We start from the raw sequence: 23,996 nt of genomic DNA, 5'->3' as shown, positions 1-23,996 counted from the left end.
AAAACTTCCTACCTAACTCCGCTACACACCAAAATAGAGTTCCCCAGAACTCATCCAACCAGATCACACCAATAGAATAGTTATGGTCAATGCCACTAGAGATTGCAGTTAAAACTACCAGATCGGATATATATGGTCAAGCCACTATATTGCAGCCCAGTTGCCAGAACAAACATATGTAGTCAAGCCATCATAATTGCAGACAAGTTGTCAAATAGAAATATGGATAAACCACCAAAATGCGTAGATCATTAAAATGTTAGAATCTTCTCCTTTCAACATCATCCCAAATCCCATGCAACGTGTCATGGCATGCATATACAGAATCATAATAATAAGCATGTAGGACATGCTGATGTATAATAATAGAAAACAAAAGGCATGGAAGCCCACGCTTTGCAGAATAGATATATCAAACCTCATTGAAACACATCAATTTTGCGATGAAGTCACATGTATAGTTATATAACAGACTCAGAGATATACAAATTAACATATTCTGACATTACATGCTTTATTTACATGTTACATATACAAATAATTATACTTATCAAATATAAAAATAAATTGATGTATTATATAATTAAATCAAAATAAAAATTTTATATATAAATTAATATCAAAGTCAAAATTTAATATATATAATTGTATAAAATCAAAATTTATGTAATGAAATACTATTTATATTTGGATATCCAATTGATATAACTTTTCTCTTTCAAAGTAAAATATTCTTTTTCTAAAATCATAACAATTTTCCACCACGTGTAGAAGATCTGGAATGCTTTAATTTAATGGAAAACCTGTTTATTTATATTTTCTTCATTCATTTAAAGACTTTTCTGGGTCCCACATTTGCAATTGAAAACTTCAGATTTTCACACTGATAAAAAAGGAAAAGGAAAAGTCCAACGACCCAGCAGCATTAACCACCTCCGTACAACCAAAATCTTTTTCTTTCCTCTTCTCAAACCCACATTTTTGTTCTAAAAAAAGAAAGAACGGTGAAAAACCCAGAGTTTTCCCCCATTCCTTTCAAACAAAAAATTCAATACTACCCTTTTATCATTCTGATTCCCGCAAACTCAGACCAATAATTAAATCCCAATACAGGTAATGAATGAGGCTTTCCCCCTTTTATTTCCTTCTTACCTTTTTAAATTTCTTGTTTGGATCCGAGATTATTGGAAAATCTTATTTCTTACTGAATCTTATTTAGCTACAGATTTTTTTTTGGCTAGTTTTTAGTTATTTTTTCTTTGTTGCCGAACCGTGCTTTTTCTTTAAAGGCTCTTCTTGGAATTGTTTAAGACCAACAGTATGAGCTATAACATGTTAATGAAGTTTACTATTTATATGTTTCTGAAGAAATTAAGAGAACTCGAAGTTTTCTTTCGGCTTTTTTTTCGGATGTATCCAGTACTTTGTTGAAATAGATAGTTATATTGTATTGTTATCTCGGTTTTGGATTGATTTGTTTCTGGGTTTTAATCTTAAGGTGGGATCCATTGTTCTGCACACTACAATCAACTAGTTCAGTGTGCTACTGGAAGTTGGATTGGTCCTGTTTAATGAAATCTTTTGTAATTTATGTACTTCATCTCATGATATGATCATTTATACTTTTCTTCTTACTAGTTTGAGAGCCTTAATAGTTCTGTGTACTGAATGGTTGTTTATAAATTTCTTTTTTCCCCCAGAAACTATTGAAATTTACGAATGAACTCTAGATAAGAAAAGAAAAAAGCAGAAAATTATTACATGGTCCAATATCATTTTGCTGGGTATTGGGTCTGTCTTTGGTCACCTCATAAAAAACTTGTATCACCATAACCATACCTTGACTATTTTTTGTTTCATGTTAGTTGTCATGCAGCTCTGGAGGTGATATCCTTATCATGCACAAATATTTTTACACTCTAGACGATGAAATATGGAACAGGAAAATAAAATGAGGTACAGTGCGAGTATTTGTGACTGATGATGGAAAATATTAGTTCTCATGCTGTCAAAGCCTATCTTGAAGAGAACCTATAATAACAATGTGATGTTTTCTAGTGAGCATTCCATGCATGGGATTAATGGTGACGGGTTTAAAGCACAGAGCTCTGATTTTTTTAGAAGGTAGTTCCTCAACTAGGTCCAAATTGTTTCACTTAACAATCTTCTATGAACTTTCTATCTAAAGTATTATAGCTCTGTTACCGTTTCAAGTAAGTATTGTCTTGCTAAGCAGGCACAACTCTGAAACACATCTTGCTCCAAGTAAATTAAAAGATGGAAATTTTGATTTTCAAAGTCCAGAGGCTAAGGTACTAGAACTTTCTGAACATTTCAATGGTGGATTCTAGAATCATGATGAGGGTTTTTGTGGTTCCCTCACATAAATTTTATGAATAGGAAACTCATTTGCGAGTTAGTGCTCAAAAAGAGGAGATTCGACGGCTTCGTGAACAAATTGCTGTTGCATGTGTGAAGGTTTGACATTTCCAAAGGCCATTGCTTGCATGCGGATTAATTTCTATTTCCTTTTGGAAGTAAAATCCTTCCAACTAATTTTATAGTCATTTTGCCTCTAATGTTTCTGATTGACATACAAAGAATCATATTAACATGTATTGTCTCAGGAATTACAGCTCCTGAATGAGAAATGTGCATTGGAGAGGAAATTCTCTGACTTGCGGATGGTTCGTTATATTCTCCACATTTCTATGCACTAATTCATTGTACTATTGTGACAAATTGAAAAGTGTATCATTTACACACGAACTGATGTAACATCATTTTGATTGGCAGGCAATTCATGAAAAGCAAAACGAATCCATCACTTCTGCCTCAAATGAATTGGCTCGCAGAAAAGCTGACCTTGAAGAGAATTTAAAGTTGACCCATGATTTAAAGGTGAATAGTTGTATTTATACATAGTTTATTTCCATGAGAATTATGTATGTTAAGTTGCTGGTTATCTTTCCACCAATGCGCAAAAGATCAAAATGAAGCTAGTTCAACAAGTAGGGGAGGCCTCTCTTAAATGAATCAAGTCACCTGTTGGTGCAGCCGCTACTTGTCTTACTGTGTTCATCTACTCAAAGCATATTATTTGACTTTACCCCCAGTATTTTAGTTATACAATTTTCTGATTTAACTATAAATAAACAATAGCTTGATATATGGATAACAAGATTGAGTCCAGAGGTGAAGCTAAGGATTTTGGCTTAAGGGGTGCATTTTGGTAAAATGAATTATGAGGAGTTGATTTTAATAATCCTAACAATAACTAAAAAAATATAGACAAGATTGCTAGTAAGTCTAACAGCTTAGAGAAGGAAAATATAACGTCTTATAGAGATATGAATCCTTAACAACAAAATTCTGTTTATCTAAAAAAAATACAACATATACATTCTGTTGGTTGTCTCATCATTTAAAAATTGATTTTAGTTTCCTATTCTGTTGGTACGTCCTACTTTTTAAATGTATCTATTTTCCCTCTCACAGTTTTCTGTCTCTTTTTTGCCTGCTACCACTCTATTTTGTGGTTTGCCTAAATTTTCTGAATATATTATTGAACTTTTTTCCTGAAAAGTTTCTTTACTGAATCAGATTCCTTGAGAACTCTTGTTTGATCCTTAAAGTGCTGAATTTAATATCAAAGCCACCCCTGTTAATTTCATTGATTCTTTGGAACAAAATCTTTTGATAGGAATGATTCTTGGAACTTAATTACAACCTAGGGTTTTCCTTAAAAGGTGTAGGCTTTATTTGGAGGAAGGAGTAGATTTTGTCTCATGATTTGCTTATATTTAAATTCTTTTTAGACATTGAGATAAGTGTTGCTCCTTTTTTTCCTAAAAGAATGTATCACTCTTTAGAGTCCATTGTTTGGCATGGCCGCTAGATCTGTCTCATCCTCACACTTTATCTGTTATGTGTTTGAGTCGTGTATAAATTTGAAGAGGTGAAATCTCTGTGACATCAAACAACATGGTATGAAACTGGATGTCATTTCAGGGGGGGTAGGTGCCACTTTTCCATGATCACCTTTGTAGATCTCCATTGTCATTGCTTTCCCTGCTAGAAGAAATGGACAAACTAGAGGACAGGTTGCAGTTTGCCACTGGAATAAAACCAATTTTATTGTAATCATTGATGTATATAACTTTTGTACAAGAAATCTTCAGTTGCTTGGTTCACCTTTTATGGCTAGAGAAATGCATGGAAAATACATTGGGAAAGAAAAGTAGTTATTGTTAATGTATGCTATTTTACTGATTATTTACTCTGTTGTGCTACCCATCAAAGCAAACATACAAGTTATATAATTTCTAGCTGGGATATAGTGGACAACTTTCCAGTTTGATTCCAAACTAGCTTGGTGGTTTTCTGACTATTTTTCTTTAACGGGTATAAGGTTTTGTGCCTGTATACCCTTAGGGTATATTGGAAGAATCTAGATATCAATCCATTTTGTCAAAATTTCTGATTTTCAAGTTATAATTTTAACTATTTAGTATGTTTTGTGTGGGTGTCTGTACTTTGCAATGTTCTTGCTTATTGTCTATCATTGCTATTTTTCTGTTTCCCTTTTCTTATAAAAGGAAGTTGTTAAGGGCATAATTCTTCTCAGGCTGCGGAGGATGAGAGATACATCTTCATGTCATCCTTGCTTGGGCTGTTGGCTGAACATGGTCTTTGGCCCCATGTTGTAAATGCATCTGCCATTACCAGCAGTGTGAAGGTATGAACTTGATAACATGTCGGGTTTCTTTGTTTGACAACTAGGTAGGGTATTATGGTCATTGGATTTCAATAACACTGATATGGCGACATGGTATTAATTTGGGCCTACCCATGATACTTGGCAACATTCTGTTTTACTTATCTCATCACAGGGCAACCTGGGGCTTATGCACAAGCCACATTGCTTTGGCCATCTACTGAATAAGTAAAAGAAATTGTACTGTCAAGATCTCACCATCTTACATTCAATTTGACTTCTCCCCATCAAAGTTTAAAAGTGAAAAACCCGTAGAAAAATCAGGACAACCTGGTACCTGCACAAGCCACAGAACTTTGCCCTTTCTAAGTGAAAATTTTATACTTGCTGGTGCTCACCATTTAGCATTTTGTCAAGGTTCTCATATGATATCTGTACAAGTTATGCCCTCCTATTATTATTTTATATATAAAAACATCCTTTGGCTACTGGCATCAATTTACCTTCTATATACCTTGTACTTTTTTGATGGTTGGATGGTATCTGTCAATTAAGCAAGCATGGTCTGATTGCATTGCTTTGCATTGTAATACAAGGTACAAAAATAAATCACCAAGGCTCTATTTACGACATGTTTGGCTCAAAGTCTAAGGACAGTTCAACTAAATTTAAGCATTTATAGTGCAGAGTTAGCTTTGAAAGGCATATGAGTTATAGGAATTGGGCATATCAATTGCAATGAAGTTTCATATAATGAGGCTTTGAAGGGCTGTATGTGTTCTTTACATCTTTATGACCATGTTATCAGGACTATAGTTTTTACCTGTTGCTCATAGGCTGATGTTCTTTTCCTCTCCAAGTGTGATTTATACACAACTACTATAATAATTTTTCAGTCAGTCCATTGATGAATTTCTTTTAGTTTTGTAGGACCATTAAGAATTGTGCTTTATTTAGTAACTTTGTATTCTTCATTTTAAGTAAATGGTTTCGACAAATAAAAACTTACTATCTTGCATACATTTGCAGCATCTACATGATCAGTTAGAATGGAAGATCAGAACTTCACATGTAAGTGTACCGTCCTCAGATTGCCTATATCATATGTTTTCTTAGCTCCATTTTATTCTTATACGCTACATCTATAGAACAGAAACTTAATGTAGAAAATTGCAATTGCCAAAAAGCAAAGGTCTGGGGCAGAGAAATCTAGAATTGTAGAGGATAAACCATTATTTTCTATTTGTCTCCGTAATCTTATAGACTTATCTATTCAGATGGGTAGAATAGTATTTTTTTTGGGTGTGTGCCTTAATGTTAGACGACAAAAGTGCCTAGGTCCCTTTTGGGCAAGGCAACGTTTAATCAAGTGCATGCTTGGTGCACCTAGGCATGTGTTTAGGAAGGTAGTTAGCACAAAGAAGCTTGCTTGATTGAAGTTCTCTTTGATTTATTCAATTTAAAAATTTTTAATTAATTGTACCTTTAATATTAAAAAAAGGGACAGTATCATGCTCCCAACTTCATAATTTTTGAGTTCAACAACAAATATAGCCATAAGGAAAACATGCATATTGAGGAAAGAAAGAAGAAAAATTTCCATGTTTTGTAGGATGAACTTTATCACTCTTTAGAGTTGATTATCATAATTATATATCTTAAGCTTATTTTATATATACTAACACATGTAAACTATATACATAGACACACACGTATTATGCTCTACTTCATTTAGGCAAATACTTTTTTGCTTCTTTGCCTCGAGCAATAAAATGGTTTAGTGCCTAGAAGGCTCCTTGCTCCCTTGAGGGCCTTGACAACATTGGGGGTAGAATTCCAATTTTAGTTGAATCTGAACTTTGTTTTATAAATATTAACTATTTACATTCCCCATTTGTACCTCTGGTACAACGTAAGAATAGTGATTTATGAGGTTAAATCATACTTTGAAGTGCTAATTCCTCCAATTTCAAGTTTTAAAGCTCAGTACAAAAGTAGTTAGTATAACTGAGTTTCTAAAATGATTTGGTGCATGTGAAAGAGAAGAAGGTAAAGGTTATTTCTCCATATTTATACAAAGTAGTATAATAGGTATATACACACAAAAAAAACAAGCTAGAGAATCAAATCAAATCAATCTACGTCCTGAAGTCAAGCTGTCCAAATTCAGGGCTAGAATCAAGTAAATATATACTTTTACAGCAATGCGTAATGGATTTCCTCAAAGAAGATTCTGTTTGAAAGACACATGGAAGAATCACGTTATTATGCTTGCAATAAGATTTCTATACTTGTTTAACAATCTAAAGAATAAAATAACTAGAACAAGGAAATTTAAGTTTTGTTTGACAATATCGCAGCTTTTTGTATTGATAATTTGATATATCACAACTAAAATATTTAATGTTAGCTTATAGTGATCTCAATAGAACTGAATGTGAATTCAAGATAAATCCTTTATTTAATCCTACACGAAGTGGATAGGTCTTACATAGAAACTTAAGGAATTGGCATAATTGTTGAGTTATTCTTGAAACAACGTGAAAGGCACTTACAAGGATCTAGGTTTAAAGGATTCTCTTCTATTTACCATTGAAGCATCAAGGTTCCCACGTATCCTACTTGCATGTCTGTGCAAGGACAAATGCATGGACTATTGATGTGGCTATGTAGAGATGTGTGCTTACATGCAGGCATAAACTCTTTGCCTGATTTGTGTTTCTTGCATCAAGATTTTGCTTTAATGAGGCATTATATCTTTAGGCAACTTGTACTATCAAGGCTTTTTCTTTGAGTTTAACCTTTGTTAGGATTATTATTGATGTCATTATTTTGGAGAGCAGATAGCCTCATTGATTTACTTATATCACAGGATAGAATTAGAGAGTTGACAGGTGTTCTGGGAACTCATGCTGGAGGCGGATCTCATGAAAAAGATAGGCCAAATTCTGGAATTTTGAAAAATCAAAATCCTCATAGATCCACGGTACTAGTTGCATGTAATCTACTAGATTACCATCTTTTCCTATTGCTTTTTCTATTATATCAACTTTGATTCTCTTTCATTCATCTCCATTTTGTATTAAGCAATCCTTTTATTTCTCTTTACTCTCTCAGACTAGTCATGATACTAATCACCATTTGGATGAGCAACATCATATGCCACCTGAGACTATGATGAGATACATGCATGATAGTGATCACACTGTGAAAAATTTAGGGTTCAATGATCTGGGGCAACAACGATTGAGCAATGGCAATTCGCAGGAGTTCTTGTTCCATTCTGATAGGTTTGAACCACTAACCTAGTTCTTGATAACGTTATTAATTGAAATATTGTGTTGACTCTTGAGATGTGATGAAACATATCCATAGCCTTTCTTTTGGGTACAGTTTCACCAATATTGTTCCCTTGCTGCATGGTTTCTAGATTGCAAGAGATATTATCCAAAAGTTTCCTTATTATTTGATTTGGTTACATATGATAATTATGAGTAGCTTCTCTCCCGAACCCTCAATTCCTGTGATGAAGGATGTAGATATGCTAGTTGAGGGATTAGATTATTGAGGACTTTATTCATCCTGTAGTGATGCATTTTCCCATATTTTTTTGGTACATCTGATTTAAGCAAATTGTGTGCCAAGTTAAATTAAATCCTTTTCACTGTTTTCTTATGTTTATGACCCTATCTCCTCTGTGTTTTGTAATTAATATGCCCTGATATGAATTTAATTGATATTGCAAACATGAATATTGAAATCTTATTGCAGTTGTAAATATATCTAACATGTCTTTCCTTACTCAAAGGCAGTATAACTTTCTCTTATCACGATTCCTTTTATTTATTCTCAAACGAAGTTAGCATGTATAATATGATGTACTTGTTCATTTAGTGCGAAGACAATACTTTCATTTGATAATAATTAGAATGACTTTTAGTGTGGCTTTACTTCAACCTTATCCGTTAACCATAAACTACAGAGGCGGTGCTGGCCCTAATCCTGATAGGGCATTTGACAAAGGTTTTGTAAGAGTTGGGCCTGAGGATATGACCAATGATGCCTTGTATCAGCCTGATGAGATGGCCTCCCAAGGTTCTGAAGGTGATTGACATTTGATATGCAGAAAATTATGATCTTTAACATCATCTAACATAATTTATTAAATTCAGATTGGCCTGGAATTGAGGGGTTTCAGATAATTGGTGATGCTACACCAGGAGAAAAGCTTCTAGGATGCGGATTTCCTGTACGAGGAACTACGCTTTGTGTGTTTCAGGTAAAATTTCTTGGACGCATGAAAAATTGTCACTTGTAAAGTTTTCATTTTATATGTAAGGATTAATATTCATATGTTGACAAAAATTTCTGCACTGCAGTGGGTACGTCATCTTCAGGATGGCACCAGGCAGTATATTGAGGGTAAGAACATGAACAGTATAACCTTCTTTTAGTGTTCTTCGTGTAGGTATTTTGTTACCTTACTTTTTTTGGTAAATTTTTTTTTTATCTAGGAGCTACAAATCCAGAATACGTTGTCACAGCTGACGATGTTGATAAACTGATTGCTGTTGAATGCATACCAATGGATGACCAAGGCCGTCAGGTACATGCATGCAACAATGATTTTTTTTATTTTACCTTCTTTTCTATTACCAGAAAAAAGCCCATGCATTCTGTTTTCAATTTTATGTAGAACTCAATCAGACATTGTATGTGATAGAATTTGATTTATTTTTCAGAAGGTCACCAATACCTGAAATTGAACACTGTTTTATACAGTGTCTAAGTGATAGATTTGATGAGGACTTGAGCAGTATACTACATGTCATTTTGATTCTACTTTTTACCAAATTGTTTACTGTTGTCAGGGGGAACTAGTGAGGCTTTTTGCTAATGATCAGAACAAAATAAAATGTGGTAAGTTTGTCTGAGCCCAACTTGTTAGACCTTATGGTCATTGAAATTGCCCTATCTAGAAGTAATACTCAATGTATTTCGTTTAATTTCATTTTCCATTTCCTTGTGGTAAAGTTATCTGTTCGCATTGTTTGTCAAACCTTAAGTCAGTTGTTTAAATGATACTGGATGGTAAGTTTGTTGCCATGTGTTCATTTTCTGCCTTACAACAATTCTTTGCTACTTTGAAAATATGGTTTATTTTTAAATTGATGTCCCTAAACCAATTATATAGGTTTGAACTTGCTTATAAATGGTCTTCTCCCTTGCTCTGCATGTGTAGACTTATTCCTGTACAACATTATAGGTCTTTTGAATGATCGTGATTTTACTATTATATATATTGGATGTATTCCTCTGAAGTCCAATGATGATTATATCTTGAATTTGCGCATACTTTTGTATATCATTTTTCTTTTGTTGCTTAATATTGGACAGAATGTTTTAGTCTGTCATCTTTGTATTATTTCATAAATTTCTGATCAGCTGCTTTGCAGACCCAGAAATGCAAAATGAGACCGACTTGTTCATTTCCAGTGGCCAAGCTATATTTACAGTCCTATTGCTGGTAGGTGTAATGATTTCTCTTCCGTTGTTATTTGGAATTTTCACCCCTTCATGATTTCTTTTTTACTTGTGTTTTCATTTTACTAACCATGCCTAATAATATCTATTTTCCAAAAGAACTGATGCTTGGGGAATTCAAATAAATGGTTGGTAATTTTATTAGCAGGAAACTTTCATTTTATTTATCCATCAATTCTTGTTTATCAGTTCTGCTGCTTCTGTCAACTAAGAGGATAAGCCTGTTGTCAATTCATACATTAAGTTTATGGAAAATTAGGTTTATTATAGTTATGAAACTTTACCCAACTTTATTGGACTAGAATGAGAGGTAATATCCTCCCCCTTCTGTCTCAAATGGTTCATGAGTTGCACAATTCTAAATCAAATGAGGTTGGGAAAGCTGTTTCTAGGGAAGGCTTATGCATCTATACTATACTTAAAACCCTTGATTGAGTAGGTGTCACGAATCAACCGGGCACCAATTTAGGCTTTGTTTCTTATGGTCAAAAGTGTTTTTGGAGCCATAAGCAATGCTAAACAGAAAGCTTTCAAAGTCAAAAGTGTTTTGAACAAAAAGCAAAACTTTGCTTTTGGGAAAAACACTTTGGAGCCAAATGACATTTTTAACCCTTATTTGTTATCCAATGTATTTTATGTAATATTTATTTATATTTAAATTTGTAATTGTTATATTTTAATAAGATTTAAAGTATAGATTATATATTCATATTAAATTTTACAAATAATTAATATTAATTACTTACAAATATTTAAAATTTATATTTCATGTCAAAATATTAATAATATGTTTCAATAAAATATTTTTTTATATTATTACTAAAATATCATAATATTAATGAAATTGAACATTATTTAATGCATATTTTTACTTTACAAAATCATGTCTAAAATGAGAATTTTCTTTCTCAAAAGCACTTTTTGACAGCAATACTTGACACTTAAATCTTAAACCAAACTTTTCAAAAGCACTTTTTTACCGCACTTTTCAAAAGCAATAAGAAACTAGTCATTAATTGGGAAATGACTAAGAAACCATTATTTTTACAAAGTTATATTATTATGAGAGTATTTTTATCTTTTTATATGAAGTCAATAAAAAGCTACATTTGGTGAGATTTGAACTTGGAACACTATGGTTTTTGAATCTTCAACTTTACCCTTCAACCAAAGCTTCATTGGTTCTTACATTAACTTTTCATAAATATATTTTTTACATAAATATTACTTTTTTGCCTACATCATGGGTGTTCCTTAATCTAATGCCTTAAGAGAAGAGGTGAATCTTACCATGAAAGATTAATGAAAATGGTGGTCAATACCACCACTGCTGATATACATTTTATACTTGGTCTGCAAAATGATTAAGAATAAAAATTAGGTTTAGAAGTAAATACTTGAAACCTAGTGAGATGCATATTTCATTTTTAGTGCCTTGGCTCTTTGCTATCTTTCTGCTTGATTTAAGTGAGATGCATATTCTTTTTTTGCCTACATCATGGGTGTTCCTTAATCTAATGCCTTAAGAGAAGAGGTGAATCTTACCATGAAAGATTAATGAAAATGGTGGTCAATGCCGCCACTGCTGATATGCATTTCATACTTGGTCTGCAAAATGATTAAGAATAAAAATTAGGTTTAGAAGTAAATACTTGAAACCTTGTGAGATGCATATTTCATTTTTAGTGCCTTGGCTCTTTGCTATCTTTCTGCTTGATTTAAGGGTTGTATGTTGTTCACAACTGTTATGAGGAAACAGAGTCAACTCCCTTTCTTGTGGGGTTTGGGAAATGGTGGTTTTCTTCAAACTGAGTAAATACGGATGAATCCTGTTGATAAATTTGGAAGTAAACATTGACCAAGCAATTTAAAGAAGTTTGTTGGCTCATTTATAATTACTGTTTTTGTGTTTATATCAATGTGGAACAGAAACAATCAAGATTCAAGAAAACTAATATTGTTCTGACACGTATATGTTCCTCCACTTTCTAAACAGATGGATTCTTCTGAGAATTGGGAGCCAGCAACACTGACTTTGAGACGGTCAAGTTACCAAATTAAGATCAATAGCACAGAAGCTGTGGAAATTTCGGAGAAATATTCAAAAGAATTATCGGTATGTATTTGAAATTCTTTTTCATTTTCTTCAATAAGTAAAGAAGTCATATGGAAGTTTTTCAATTTATTAATTTATTTTTATTCCAATTAGTTTGCGACTAAGGTTTAGTTGATTTGAGTAGAATTCATACTTTGTGGTTTGGTTGAACTGACAATATGCTAATTCATGTAAGTCTACTTGTCTGACCATGGTCTGGATCTATAGTACTTGGACTCCAGTGTGAGTGTTGGATATGGGTATGCGTTCGACATTGGTATGTTCAATCTTTTTAAAGTGTTTCTATATACTTGGAATGTCCTTGGAATGTCATATGCAAACACTTGTGTCCGAATGTGTGTCAAACATGGGTGTTTGATATGGACACTAAAGGCAAAATGAAGATTGGGAGCAAAATAGGTCTATATGCTGTTATCATTCTATGGATGTGAAAGTTTACATCTATTTCAGGAATATATATAAATTTTCTATTGTTTATGAATATTGTGCATCTTTCTTGTTGCCAACTTAATGACCATCAACATCATCTACTCTAGAGGGTATTGTGGAATCAATACTTCTCTAAAAGAATTTGGAAAAAAGAGCTCTTAGTCTGAATTATATTCTGCATGAAAAATAATTAAAGAGAATTTGACTATCACTTTTTTCAACCATAAAAAGGTCAATTAGGAAATTAAGTTAGGAAACTTCCATGTGCTCCTTTTGTGAATGATAAAACTGGTAAGAGATTCTTATAATTTGCTTAAGTCAGGCATATAGTTTAGTATATACTGTTAGAATACAATAGTGGGCCATTGCACCGTGTTATGCATTCTATGTAAAAATAGGTTATGAAACTTGTGCCAAATGGCTGACTCATTAACATGAGATGTAAGACATTTTTAACTCGATGTTGCAGATTAAAGTACCAAGTGGGCTCTCTACACAATTTGTTTTGACATGTTCCGATGGGTCTTCACGTCCCTTTAGCACATATAATGTTCGGTAATCCATTGATTTAATGACCAATATTTTTATTCTTCAAACTAGTACGATAGTAATTTATATTTCCTATCTAATTGTTGCATTTTGCTTATCACTAAGCGTGTCCATTTGACTAATATTAACTTTGCTATGTACAGTCCTGGTTCTGATAGCATATATAATTGTGCAAATGAAAATACTACTATAAATAAAATCTGATTTATATGTGATAGAGACTGTACTTCAACGTGGGAGCTCTAGCTTAGTATAAAAAACGAAACAGGGAAAAGGGGAAGAGAAATAAGGAGAGGAAAAAACGGAGAGAGGGAGAGGGGATGGTTGGACGATGGAATTATATTTTTATTGCTTATCGGAAGTTTTTAGATAAACCCATCAATTTTAAATGATATGGTTTGTCTTTTTTTCATGTGGTATGCATGTGCTGTTCAATATGGACTCAATTTAGAAATTTATGTATCTAACGCAATTAGTACCCTTTTTTTTTTCTAACAATTATCTTTGACTAAATCATGCATACAAGTTGAAAAATAGTATTAGACTGACATTTTGTTTTAACCATAGTAGTTTCTAATGCAATCTTATTCATGTTTTTACAGAATGCGGGATACACTTGTTTTGACCATGAGAATGTTCCAGAGCAAGGTACTTTACTCATCAAAATTTGCTTAATAGTGTTTCACATACATGCATGTGGTTTTTGTTGTAGTGGTGATGCTGATGGTTGTTTCTAGGGGAGCCCATATGGTATCATTTTGAACAAATGACGTCTCTTATCCATTTTTGTCAATAAATTCAAGTTCTGTTTCAAGTACGTTAATAGGTATCATTTTGAACAAATGACGTCTCTTATCCATTTTTGTCAATAAATTCAAGTTCTGTTTCAAGTACGTTAATAGGTATCTTATACATGATTGTGATATCACATAGAGAACTTCACTGCTAGATAAGATAGCGAAAGTTGAATTAATGGGGATATATAATAGGAAGATACCAAAACTATTTTTATTAGATATATAATAAGAAGATACCTTTAAAGGCGGAGTTCTTATTCTAGTTTCTTATGCCATCTTATGATTTTCGCTTGAGAAACAAAAATACAAAACTAATCGATATTCTTGAGCATGGGTACAACAAAATTTTCATGAGATGAATAGAACTATAAAGAATGCCAATGAAAGATGAGGTTAAAATCTTAGAGGACCATAAAAGTTCGGCTGTTGTTATTCAGATACAGTTAACAGGATGAATTGATGAAGACATCAAAAGGGGATATCTATGCAATGATGCATTATATGCCTGTTATATCTGTACTAGGACATAAAAGGAAATACTAATAGATTGGATACCAACATAAGTACATGTACTAATCATAGCTCTACCCTGCAGGACTTCCATGAAATATATTTAGAATTTCAGGGAAAAGTCGTACTACTTTTACCTCGATTGCTAGTGTTTGCATCTTTCTTAAGCCAATTTTTACTTAATTTTGGAGCAGGCCTTGGATGACAAGAGAAAAGGAAGAGCATAGGCACTACTTAGTTTGAGTATAGCTTTAGCCCTATAGTAATTATTCTTTTTTTTTTCCTTAAATAGAATTTGGGAGGAAAATAAACACGTCAATGTTTGTATCCTAGTTTGAAACAATAATGAAAGAACAGTTCTGTTCTTATGTTGTATTTTAGATTTCATTGTTTAGTCCACTTCTAGGAATATCTATCATTAGATCAGCATATTGTCAAACTAGTTAAGCTGCGAGGCAAAAAGCACGGCTCGGAGCTAGAAGAAGGTGTAAAACAAGTAATTGAAGCGGCTGCTTTTGAACCAGGTTGCTGAATTTCCTCAATTTGTAAGTGTTCCTAAACAATCTTAACTATATGTCATTGGAAGGCAAATGCTGTGGCTCCATCCAGAAAGGGTGTCGGATTCGATTGGCTTTTTATGCTTTGGTTTGTAAGTAATAGCATATAAATTCACTGTTTCTTAAGATTTTGATTCCAAGCATTTTGGGATTGATACTATCGAGATATTTTAAGTGGAAGTTTTGAGTTTGCAGATCACTCCAATTGTCAAAGAATCCTCATTTATGTGGATTCAATATATTGGAGAATTTGAGCTTATGAAAACTACACCAAGCTATCAAAATATGCAAAAAAAGGATTGTATAAAACGGGTTACAAATACACAGTTTCTGTTGATTTTTGGTCTTCTCGGGTTCTATTATTCGGATTTATTATTAAAAAAAAAGGCAGTGCTTATTGTTTATCTGCCATATTAAATTTTAATAAAGTACAAAACTTTGTTTTCATTATTTACAGCATCCTATGTTGTTATTACTGAATTTTTTATTCCACAATAAAATTTTAGGACATAAATTTTTTCTCTTTGGCTGGAAGTAAATCGTCTATGAGAGAAATGATTGTGTATAGAATATCAAATTTGACATTAAGAAAATAAAAATGTCGTAACAAAATATGTCAAAAGCTATGTAACATGAATATGAAGATATCAAAATTTATATAACATTTTAAATCTGGTTAGTATATTACCAGTTTAGTTCCGCGACCCATACTTAAATCCACCTATCCAATTTATTTTGTTTGTTAGCCATACTTCAGCTTTTGTAGCCAACTTAAGTTTTGCTGTTAAAAATAATTTGGTATTAGCATTTCCTCCAAAAGTTTGTCAAACATTAGTTGCGTTATAATAATTCTCATCAGAGGAATTCATTTCCTTATGTCGGGTTGTGTTCAAGCTAGTGCCATATATGATATCAATATCATTTATAATATGGCTTTTAGGTATATTTTCAACCTTTATTATGCACTTTCCTCTTGCGTCATAAGTGTCGGATTAAAGCCCAAGACCAATGCATACAGACTCAGCTAATGAGGTCAACTAATTAAATGAATCTAATTTAACCTACTTGGACTAGTTTGATTCGTAGAATAAAGAGTGAAGCCCATCAACTTGAAGTCTTGGTAGTCCAGTGAAAACACTCTAGTAATTTAGAGTTACCATTATGAATATTTGTAATCTTAGGGGATAATATTGTGTAGTGTTTAAAATTAGGACTCTCATTTTGTAGATTAGCATTAATCTTAGTTATCGATGTAATTTAAACTATATCGTTTGATCTGGAGGAGCTCAACTATAAATAGAGGTATGCCCCTTCATTTGTAATTATCTCATTCAGAGGAATTGAATACTTTTGAGAGTATTTACTTAAACTCTTTGTTTACATTTCTTGCTTGAGGTATTTTGGTTTGTTCATTGCTTCTTCATTTGAGTGTTTTGCTTTCACTAAGCTTCGGTGCCTTAGAGAATTTCTTTGTGAATTTTTACTTTTCAAGAGTTAGGCTAACTTAGGTGGATTTGAAGTAAGGTAATCGCTTAACGCTGCACAGTTCGCCAGACTAAAATTCTAGCTTTATGACACTTGCACCACCCAAGAAATTTGTACCTTCCTTCAAACATTGCAACTACCTACACTGTCACCTGAACACAAGAATCGTTTGGAACTACCATTCACGCTTAAAGAAATCAAGACGACAGCCTTCCAAATCCATCCATCTAAAACATCGAGCATTGATGTCAAGCTGGGTTTTTTCTTCCAAAAATATTGGGATATTGGGATATTGTTGGGCCTTTTCCTACCAAAGCATGCATTGACTTTTTTAAAATCAACTTTATCTTCAAGGAATTCAATAAAACTTTAATAGTACTAATACTAGGAGGGTAGCATCCAACTATCGCCCTATCAACCTTTGCAATGTCATATACAAGATATGCTAAAAAACTCTAATGAATTCCCTCCAACCAATAATGGCATATATCTCCACTACATAATGCAGCTATACGAGATCGAAAAATCATGGATAACATACTGATAGAAAGTGAAGTAATACAATAGTTCTCAAAATCGACATGTGTAAGGCTTATGATAGAATCAATTGGAACTTCCTATAGAACTATACTAGAGGTGATGTGATTTAACGTACATTGGAGATAGCTCATTCACTAGTGCATTAGTGTAACACCCTTAACCCGTATCCGTTGCCGGACTAGGGTTATGAGGTATTACCAGTCAAGTCACTGATTCAAATAATCACAAGAATATACTTAAACAAATTTTTAAGTAATTTATTATTGGTAAGAATAGTCAATTTATTCATTAACATCACATAGTCGAATGTAACATGGATTCAACCTATAGATTATACAAAATATACAATCAGTATTATAGCTCCATTACAATCTAAAAATTTATTCATAAGTAGAACTCATAAAATCAAGTACACCAAAACATTCCAATTTCACCATGTCATATTCGGCTCATTACAGTAGTACATATTTCGTCAACTTACTATAAATTCTTCTCCTATAAATAACATGCATGTAATTTATTAATACATAACTTGTTATAACACAATATACGTTCCCTATCAATGCATAATCAAACATATAATATATCATCATATTTATATATATCTTAAGATAAAATACATATTAGATCAATTTCTCATATGCATAAATAATTATAAAAGCATTTGTCGAATCACAAGTTAGGCATAACCAACTCACATACTTTTATCTTATGAACTAATTTATAATACATTACTATATAATTTCTAGGCCAACTCATATTACTAATTATACATCACAAGAATAAGACATTAACCATAATTAGGCATACAATTAAACCTTGAGTATATCATGCCATGTAATAACCATATTTTAACAAGCTTATATTATGTCTGAACTTAGCTAACAACCTGTATTACCGAATTACACATTATACATTATTTAAATAATACTACATTTTCACATATATATTTTTTCTATGTATACCTTAACAAAAACATCCATGTATTCATCCAAATCATTGACCATTTTCAAATCATAAAACCACCTATCACAAACATCATTCCATTATAACACTCAACATCATAGTCAAAATAAATTTAAGCCACAACCAAGCCTAACCGAACTCAACATAAAAGATTAGCCATTTTCGCATGGCTTAGATTATACAAACCAAAATTTTAATTTTCAAATCACATTCCATCCTATACATGCCATAATTTAAGTTTAACTTATAAAGATACCAAAATAAGTGATTGTGTAATGAACTTTGCTGACAGTCCCTGAGCTCGTAGCTTGACTCCAAATCTATAAAACGGAGTAAACATAAATACACAGAATAAGCTATCTTAGCTTAGTAAGCCATAAGTAAATAAACAACTCAAAACTATATTCAACCCGTTTTAAGCTAAACCTAATTATATTGTCATCACCATTGCTCAACCTTAAACCTACAAATGAGATACAATAATACATTTTCATGTACCATTTTTTTTCCTTGGCCAAATACTCACCTAAACTAATTAACCAAATGTCATTCAAATTTCAGGTCAAAATATCACCATATAACCACGCATATTTATACCATTTAAATAAGTTCAAGAATCATAAGATGACATTTTACACACATATTTCTTATTTGGCCGAATACTCATATAGCCACTTTAACATATTAATAATCAACTTACAAAGCCAAATAGACATATTAAAACTTAGTACATATTCACTCAAGTACATAAACTCAAGTATCGAAATAATATTTCATATACATATATTAATTATATAACCGAATATACCTCATCATATATACACATATATAAGGGTTATTCATGACATACAAATTACTCATTCAATAAGCCAAATACACATATCACATACACATATTTTCTTTATTTGCATCTTACAATATTTGTAACAAATAGCCAAGGTGTTTTCTTAACTTACCTCAAGTAAGTAACAAGTTAGTTCATAACTGGCATATAGCTAGTTTTACACATTCGAACTCAATTTACCTTTTCCCGATGCACCATTCAGAATTGGGTAGGACACTCGGATAATCACACATATATCGTACATGGCCAACGTCCCAGACGTGGTCTTACATGTAATCACATATCGATGCCACTGTCCCAGATAGGGTCTTAATTGCACACATATATCGGAATCACATATCGGTGCCATGGTCTTACTCGCACACATAAATTGGAATCCTATGTCATGACATATATATCCTAACTATTCCTAAGGTTCATACGGGGCTTTCGGACGTCATAACTCGGTCAAAACGAATTTAGAAATGTAATAGTCAAGCCTTTTCATATTCGACCATAACAAATATAAATTCATACATTTCATAACCGCATATATATCTAGAATTGACTACAATTAAACACATCTATTTGCTTATAAACTTACCTCGGATGTTATAATACGGAACAGGGCAGCTAGTCGACAACTTTCGTTTTCCTTCGATCCAAATCCGATTTCTTTGGTTCTTGATCTAAAAATATTCAAATTGAATTCATCCAAACATATTTTCATTCAATTTAGTCCAGAAAAACATAAATGGACAAATTACCATTTTACCCCTAACATTTACAATTTTTACAATTTAGTCCCTACTGCACAAAACACAAAATACACCAAATTTCTCCATACCCAAGCTAGGCCAAATATTACCCATGTCTATACAAGCCCATATAATTCATTTATTTCATATTTTAGTCCCTCAAATTATTATTTTTGCAATTTAGTCCTAATTACTCAAAATCATCAAAAACTCCAATACAAAACATGTTAATCTAAAATATGTCTTTCATATTTCATCATCAAACAACAAAAATCACAAGCTCTCAACAATGGCACAACTCAAAATATTCTTCAAAATAAAAAATTCAAGCATGGGTTTTGTAGTACTTGAAGCAACGATCTCAAAAACATAAAAATTATCAAAAATCGAGCTAGACCCATAACTTGAATGAGCTTAGAAATGGCCGAACCCTAGGTTTCTCTTTTTATTTTCTTTTGTTTCTAATTTCGGTCAAAGAGAATGAATAAAAACATGGCTTATTTTATGATATAATAACATATATTAATATTTTTTTATCTAATTACATTTTTAACCTTAATAAAATTATAACAAAATCATATATTATAAGCCCATTACCGTCCATCCTTTCTCTAATGGACCAATTGAAACATAAAGACTCCCATTAATAAAGCCAATAACAACTAGGTACCTTTTAGAAATAACTACCAAATTTTTATTTTACGCGATTAAGTCCTTTTATTAAATCAGACACTCAAACGATAAAATTAAATCACGAAAATGTCACAAATATAATTCACACAAAATAAACACAAAAAATAATTTTAAAATATTTTTTTGATTCAGATTCGTGGTCCTGAAACCACCATTTCGATTAGGGTCTAAATCGGATTGTTACAATTAGTATAATCACTTTTCAGGTCATGATCAACCGACAACCTACACCATTATTCCACCTTCACAAAGAACTCCATCAAGGTGACCCACTATCCCTATACCTCTTTCTCTTATGTCAAAATGTCTTATTCGTTATGTTTCTACAAGAAAAATGGGTTTTGATTATTTTGGGTATTAAGATTGGAAAACATTGTGCCTACCAATCATATTCTATTTATGGGTGATTCCTATCTATTTTTCACTACATCAACCCCAATTTCCAAATCGCTAAAACAAATTCTTAAAACATTCGACATTTATTAAAACATTCCAAATATGAGATCTTATTTAGAAGCTCAAGATAAGAAAAAGAAAAATGCTAGATCACATGCATTTTCAGTTGAAAGCACACTGACACCCAGTGTTACACCCAAAAATGTTAAAAGTTTAGTTTAATGGAAATTTTGAGCATCTAATTAGAAAATTTTCTGTTTAAGCGAGTTCTAGTGTGAATATGAGAAACTTGTGGTCTGATTGGTAAATAGTTAGAATTTAAATTTAGTCTCGTTACGTTAAAACTAGGAGTTTTCTTTTAGTGGGAAGCATTATTATTAAGGATATTAATAGTATTGACCAACTTGGGATTAAGGGAAACGATAGTGGAAATATTATATAAGGGGAGGATTCTTTCATTTTGGTATTGATTTTTCTTTCTTCTATCTTCTTCTCTGGTTTATTTTGAAAGAAAGGAAATTAAGAAGCAATTTGCATAAAGGGAAAAATGTAGGGTGTTAGTATAAATATTTGAGAACTTAGCAATTTGGTAATCTTTCTAACTTTTATGATCCTTTTGATCTAAGAAAAGGGAAGGAAAGTCTAAGAATTTTAGCATAATTCATTTTGAACTATGACGATTTAAGTCGTAGTTAACATTTATAACTCCTTTGTATGCATATGAATTAAGGTTTCCTTACACATGCACGTCTTCGTTTTGATCTTTATATGGTTGTTATGCTTACCTAACCAAGAAAGAGGAGGCCCAAGTGATAAAGGGAAGGCTAAGCAGGTGTAAGTTGTGTCTACCCTAGGTATGTTGTTGGTGAGTTTCTAAACTCAATCTCTCTGTAGTTGTTTTATATGTATCAATACTGTGTTACTGTGTTTTGTTTAACATCTTGTTCTGCTGATGATTAGTTGAATTATTGTGGGTTGTTTGTTGTACTGATGATGCATGCAAAGTGTTGATTAAAGATACATGTTTGGTTAAATATATAAGTTGTTATTTTGATAAACTGTTAATGTTAAAGTAATTAATGAGGAGATTATCACTAGTTCAAGACGATAGGTGATATGTTTGTTATGATATGGGATATTTTATTTACAGTATGTATGAAAATGAATGATATGCGAAGTATAAAGGGATGTATGGCTGATGAAAGATGAATAAATGTCATGTTGTACAATTTGTGACACATATTATTTGGCTTTGTAGAGGTTTGGCTGGGTTGTATGGGGAACGTATATGTAATATATTTGTCTTTGCGAAGGTTTGATTGGATTATACGAAGATATGCACACATGTTTATGATAACCTTACATGGGTTTTTTCAAGTATGAGGCTCTACGGAATTGACTTGACATCAAATATAGTAATTATTATAGGTCATTTCTACACTTAATAACCTTATTTTCTTGGCATTTTAATATTAATTATTATATTTTCTGTATTAGTAGGTTAAGAACTAAAAGTTAATAAAATAAGCGTTTTTACGCATTTTTTTCCGTTTTGATGACCCGTAAGGTCAACTTGGACCTCGTGAGCTGTAAATAAGCTATTTAAGTGTATAGGATACCAATTTAGGTCCAAGAATACAAGGAATGATGGTTGTGTCACGAAGCGAGAACACTCGTGTTGCAATATGGATCAACGAAGCTATCAAGGTCGAGAAAGCACTGATATTCTAATAAGGAGTTTTCTTTCGTCACGACGACGCGATGAGGATGGGAAGGAATTCGCAGTGGCAACATTGTGATGAGGAGTTTTCCCATGTCACAACGACAGGATGATGGCAGGCCAAAATGAAGTTGATTCATTAGATGACACTTTTGGGATGTTTCCACATTTGGATCCTAACATTTATCATAATATTGCATTTATTGGTATCTAAGTGTATTTGGGGTTTAGTGATCACCAAGTAGCCCGTTGTTTATATGAGCAACCTTAGGGTCACCAGAATTAGTGTGCAGTTCTAGATAGGCAGTTTTTTTGATTCAGTTTTCTTTGTATTTTCTTTTCATGTTCACTTAATCAGAACTTTGCTATTCCGATGTGAAGACAATTGCAAGCAGAAATTGCTTTGAGGTCGCGCTTCAATATATATTCATGAGCATTCTCTTATTTATTCTCTTCTTTTATTTGTATTTCATTGATTTAGCCAATTAATTGTTGTATAAATATTCAAATAGATTATTGTGCTTTATTTATATATTGCATGTTTCAGTTAATAAACTAATTTATTTGTTAAGTGATTCTTCATTTGAAATTGGTTGTTTATTTAAGAGTGCTTAGTATATTAGGGAGTGACATCCTTAATAGAATATCTAGATAGGTGAAACAAGAAGGGTATTGTGTCGTGTATAACTTGTACCAAGCGATGAGACCGGGAGGGTATCCGTATGCCTAGGAAGAGATAGGAAGAGTGACTTAGGTGCTAATCCTTAGTGAAGATGAGAACGAAAGGGTATTCTTAGCTAAGAGTGATAAATAACTCAGTCGAGGATAATTAATTATTTAATTAGATAATTAGAGATTTAACTAACCATATGCTAGAGACTCGCATTGTCGACACTAGGAATAAGAAATTCCATTAGGTTAATTCAGGTTAGTTAATTTTATTAGTTTAATAAATATATTAATTTGGATTAACACTACTAATTCATGACTCGATTATATTAGTAATTATTTTGTATAATTAATTTAATAATAGTTTCTCCAATCTGTAATCCCTTGTGTACTATCCTCAAAATACTTACCAATGTCTATATTACAATTTGTCCTATACGCTTGCGGACACCGCCGATGTAATTATATAAATTTTTGGTGTGATATTTATATTATAAACAATAACACATTTATAGACGGTCAAGTTGTTGGCGTTGTTGCTTGGGATTGCGACGGTGAAATTTTTAGTAGTTTGATTACTATAAAATAATATTAATCCAAAGACGAACAAGCTAGATAGTGTTCTAATTTTTTGTACATTATTAAATATTTTTATTTTGAATTTTTTAGTTAATTAAATATTTTTATTTTTAATTTTTTATCTACCTTGTTGATTATTAGATTTAAT

At 32.2% G+C, this 23,996-nt stretch overlaps 1 protein-coding gene across 6 annotated transcripts; it reads left to right on the top strand.

The window, feature by feature from the left end:
* Positions 1 to 891: 891 nt before the first annotated feature.
* LOC107901085 (uncharacterized) lies at positions 892 to 15,418 on the top strand. 6 transcript variants are annotated; one of them, XR_005904956.1, is made up of 22 exons: positions 893 to 1,113; positions 1,866 to 1,956; positions 2,059 to 2,124; positions 2,237 to 2,312; positions 2,401 to 2,478; positions 2,628 to 2,687; positions 2,797 to 2,901; positions 4,628 to 4,738; positions 5,747 to 5,788; positions 7,590 to 7,703; positions 7,835 to 8,007; positions 8,700 to 8,821; positions 8,890 to 8,996; positions 9,097 to 9,139; positions 9,232 to 9,323; positions 9,589 to 9,637; positions 10,174 to 10,244; positions 12,258 to 12,377; positions 13,276 to 13,361; positions 13,958 to 14,003; positions 14,093 to 14,181; positions 14,857 to 14,939. XR_005904956.1 is itself a non-coding variant. In XM_041081515.1 (21 exons), exons 2-21 carry the CDS (start codon positions 1,934 to 1,936, stop codon positions 14,887 to 14,889), a joined length of 1,617 nt encoding a protein of 538 aa, XP_040937449.1. In that variant the 5' UTR covers positions 894 to 1,113; positions 1,877 to 1,933; the 3' UTR covers positions 14,890 to 15,418. The 6 variants fall into 6 exon arrangements, 3 of the variants coding, with proteins under 3 accessions (XP_040937449.1, XP_016682463.1, XP_040937450.1); XR_005904957.1 differs by having other exon boundaries at positions 14,258 to 14,939; XM_041081515.1 differs by lacking the exon at positions 14,093 to 14,181 and having other exon boundaries at positions 894 to 1,113; positions 1,877 to 1,956; positions 14,857 to 15,418.
* The last annotated feature ends 8,578 nt before the right edge of the window (positions 15,419 to 23,996 follow it).

Source organism: Gossypium hirsutum, chromosome A11 (genome assembly GCF_007990345.1).
Source record: "Gossypium hirsutum isolate 1008001.06 chromosome A11, Gossypium_hirsutum_v2.1, whole genome shotgun sequence".
Taxonomy (NCBI): Eukaryota; Viridiplantae; Streptophyta; class Magnoliopsida; order Malvales; family Malvaceae; genus Gossypium; species Gossypium hirsutum.
This window is presented reverse-complemented; position numbering and strand designations above follow the sequence as displayed.

Coding starts and splice junctions, on each gene's coding strand:
- LOC107901085 (XM_041081515.1), top strand. CDS start 1,934: ATGGAACAGGAAAATAAAATGAG. Junction 9,140..9,231: donor CACCAGGCAGTATATTGAGG/GTAAGAACATGA, acceptor TTTTTTATCTAG/GAGCTACAAATCCAGAATAC. Junction 14,004..14,856: donor TGAGAATGTTCCAGAGCAAG/GTACTTTACTCA, acceptor ATTTTGGAGCAG/GCCTTGGATGACAAGAGAAA.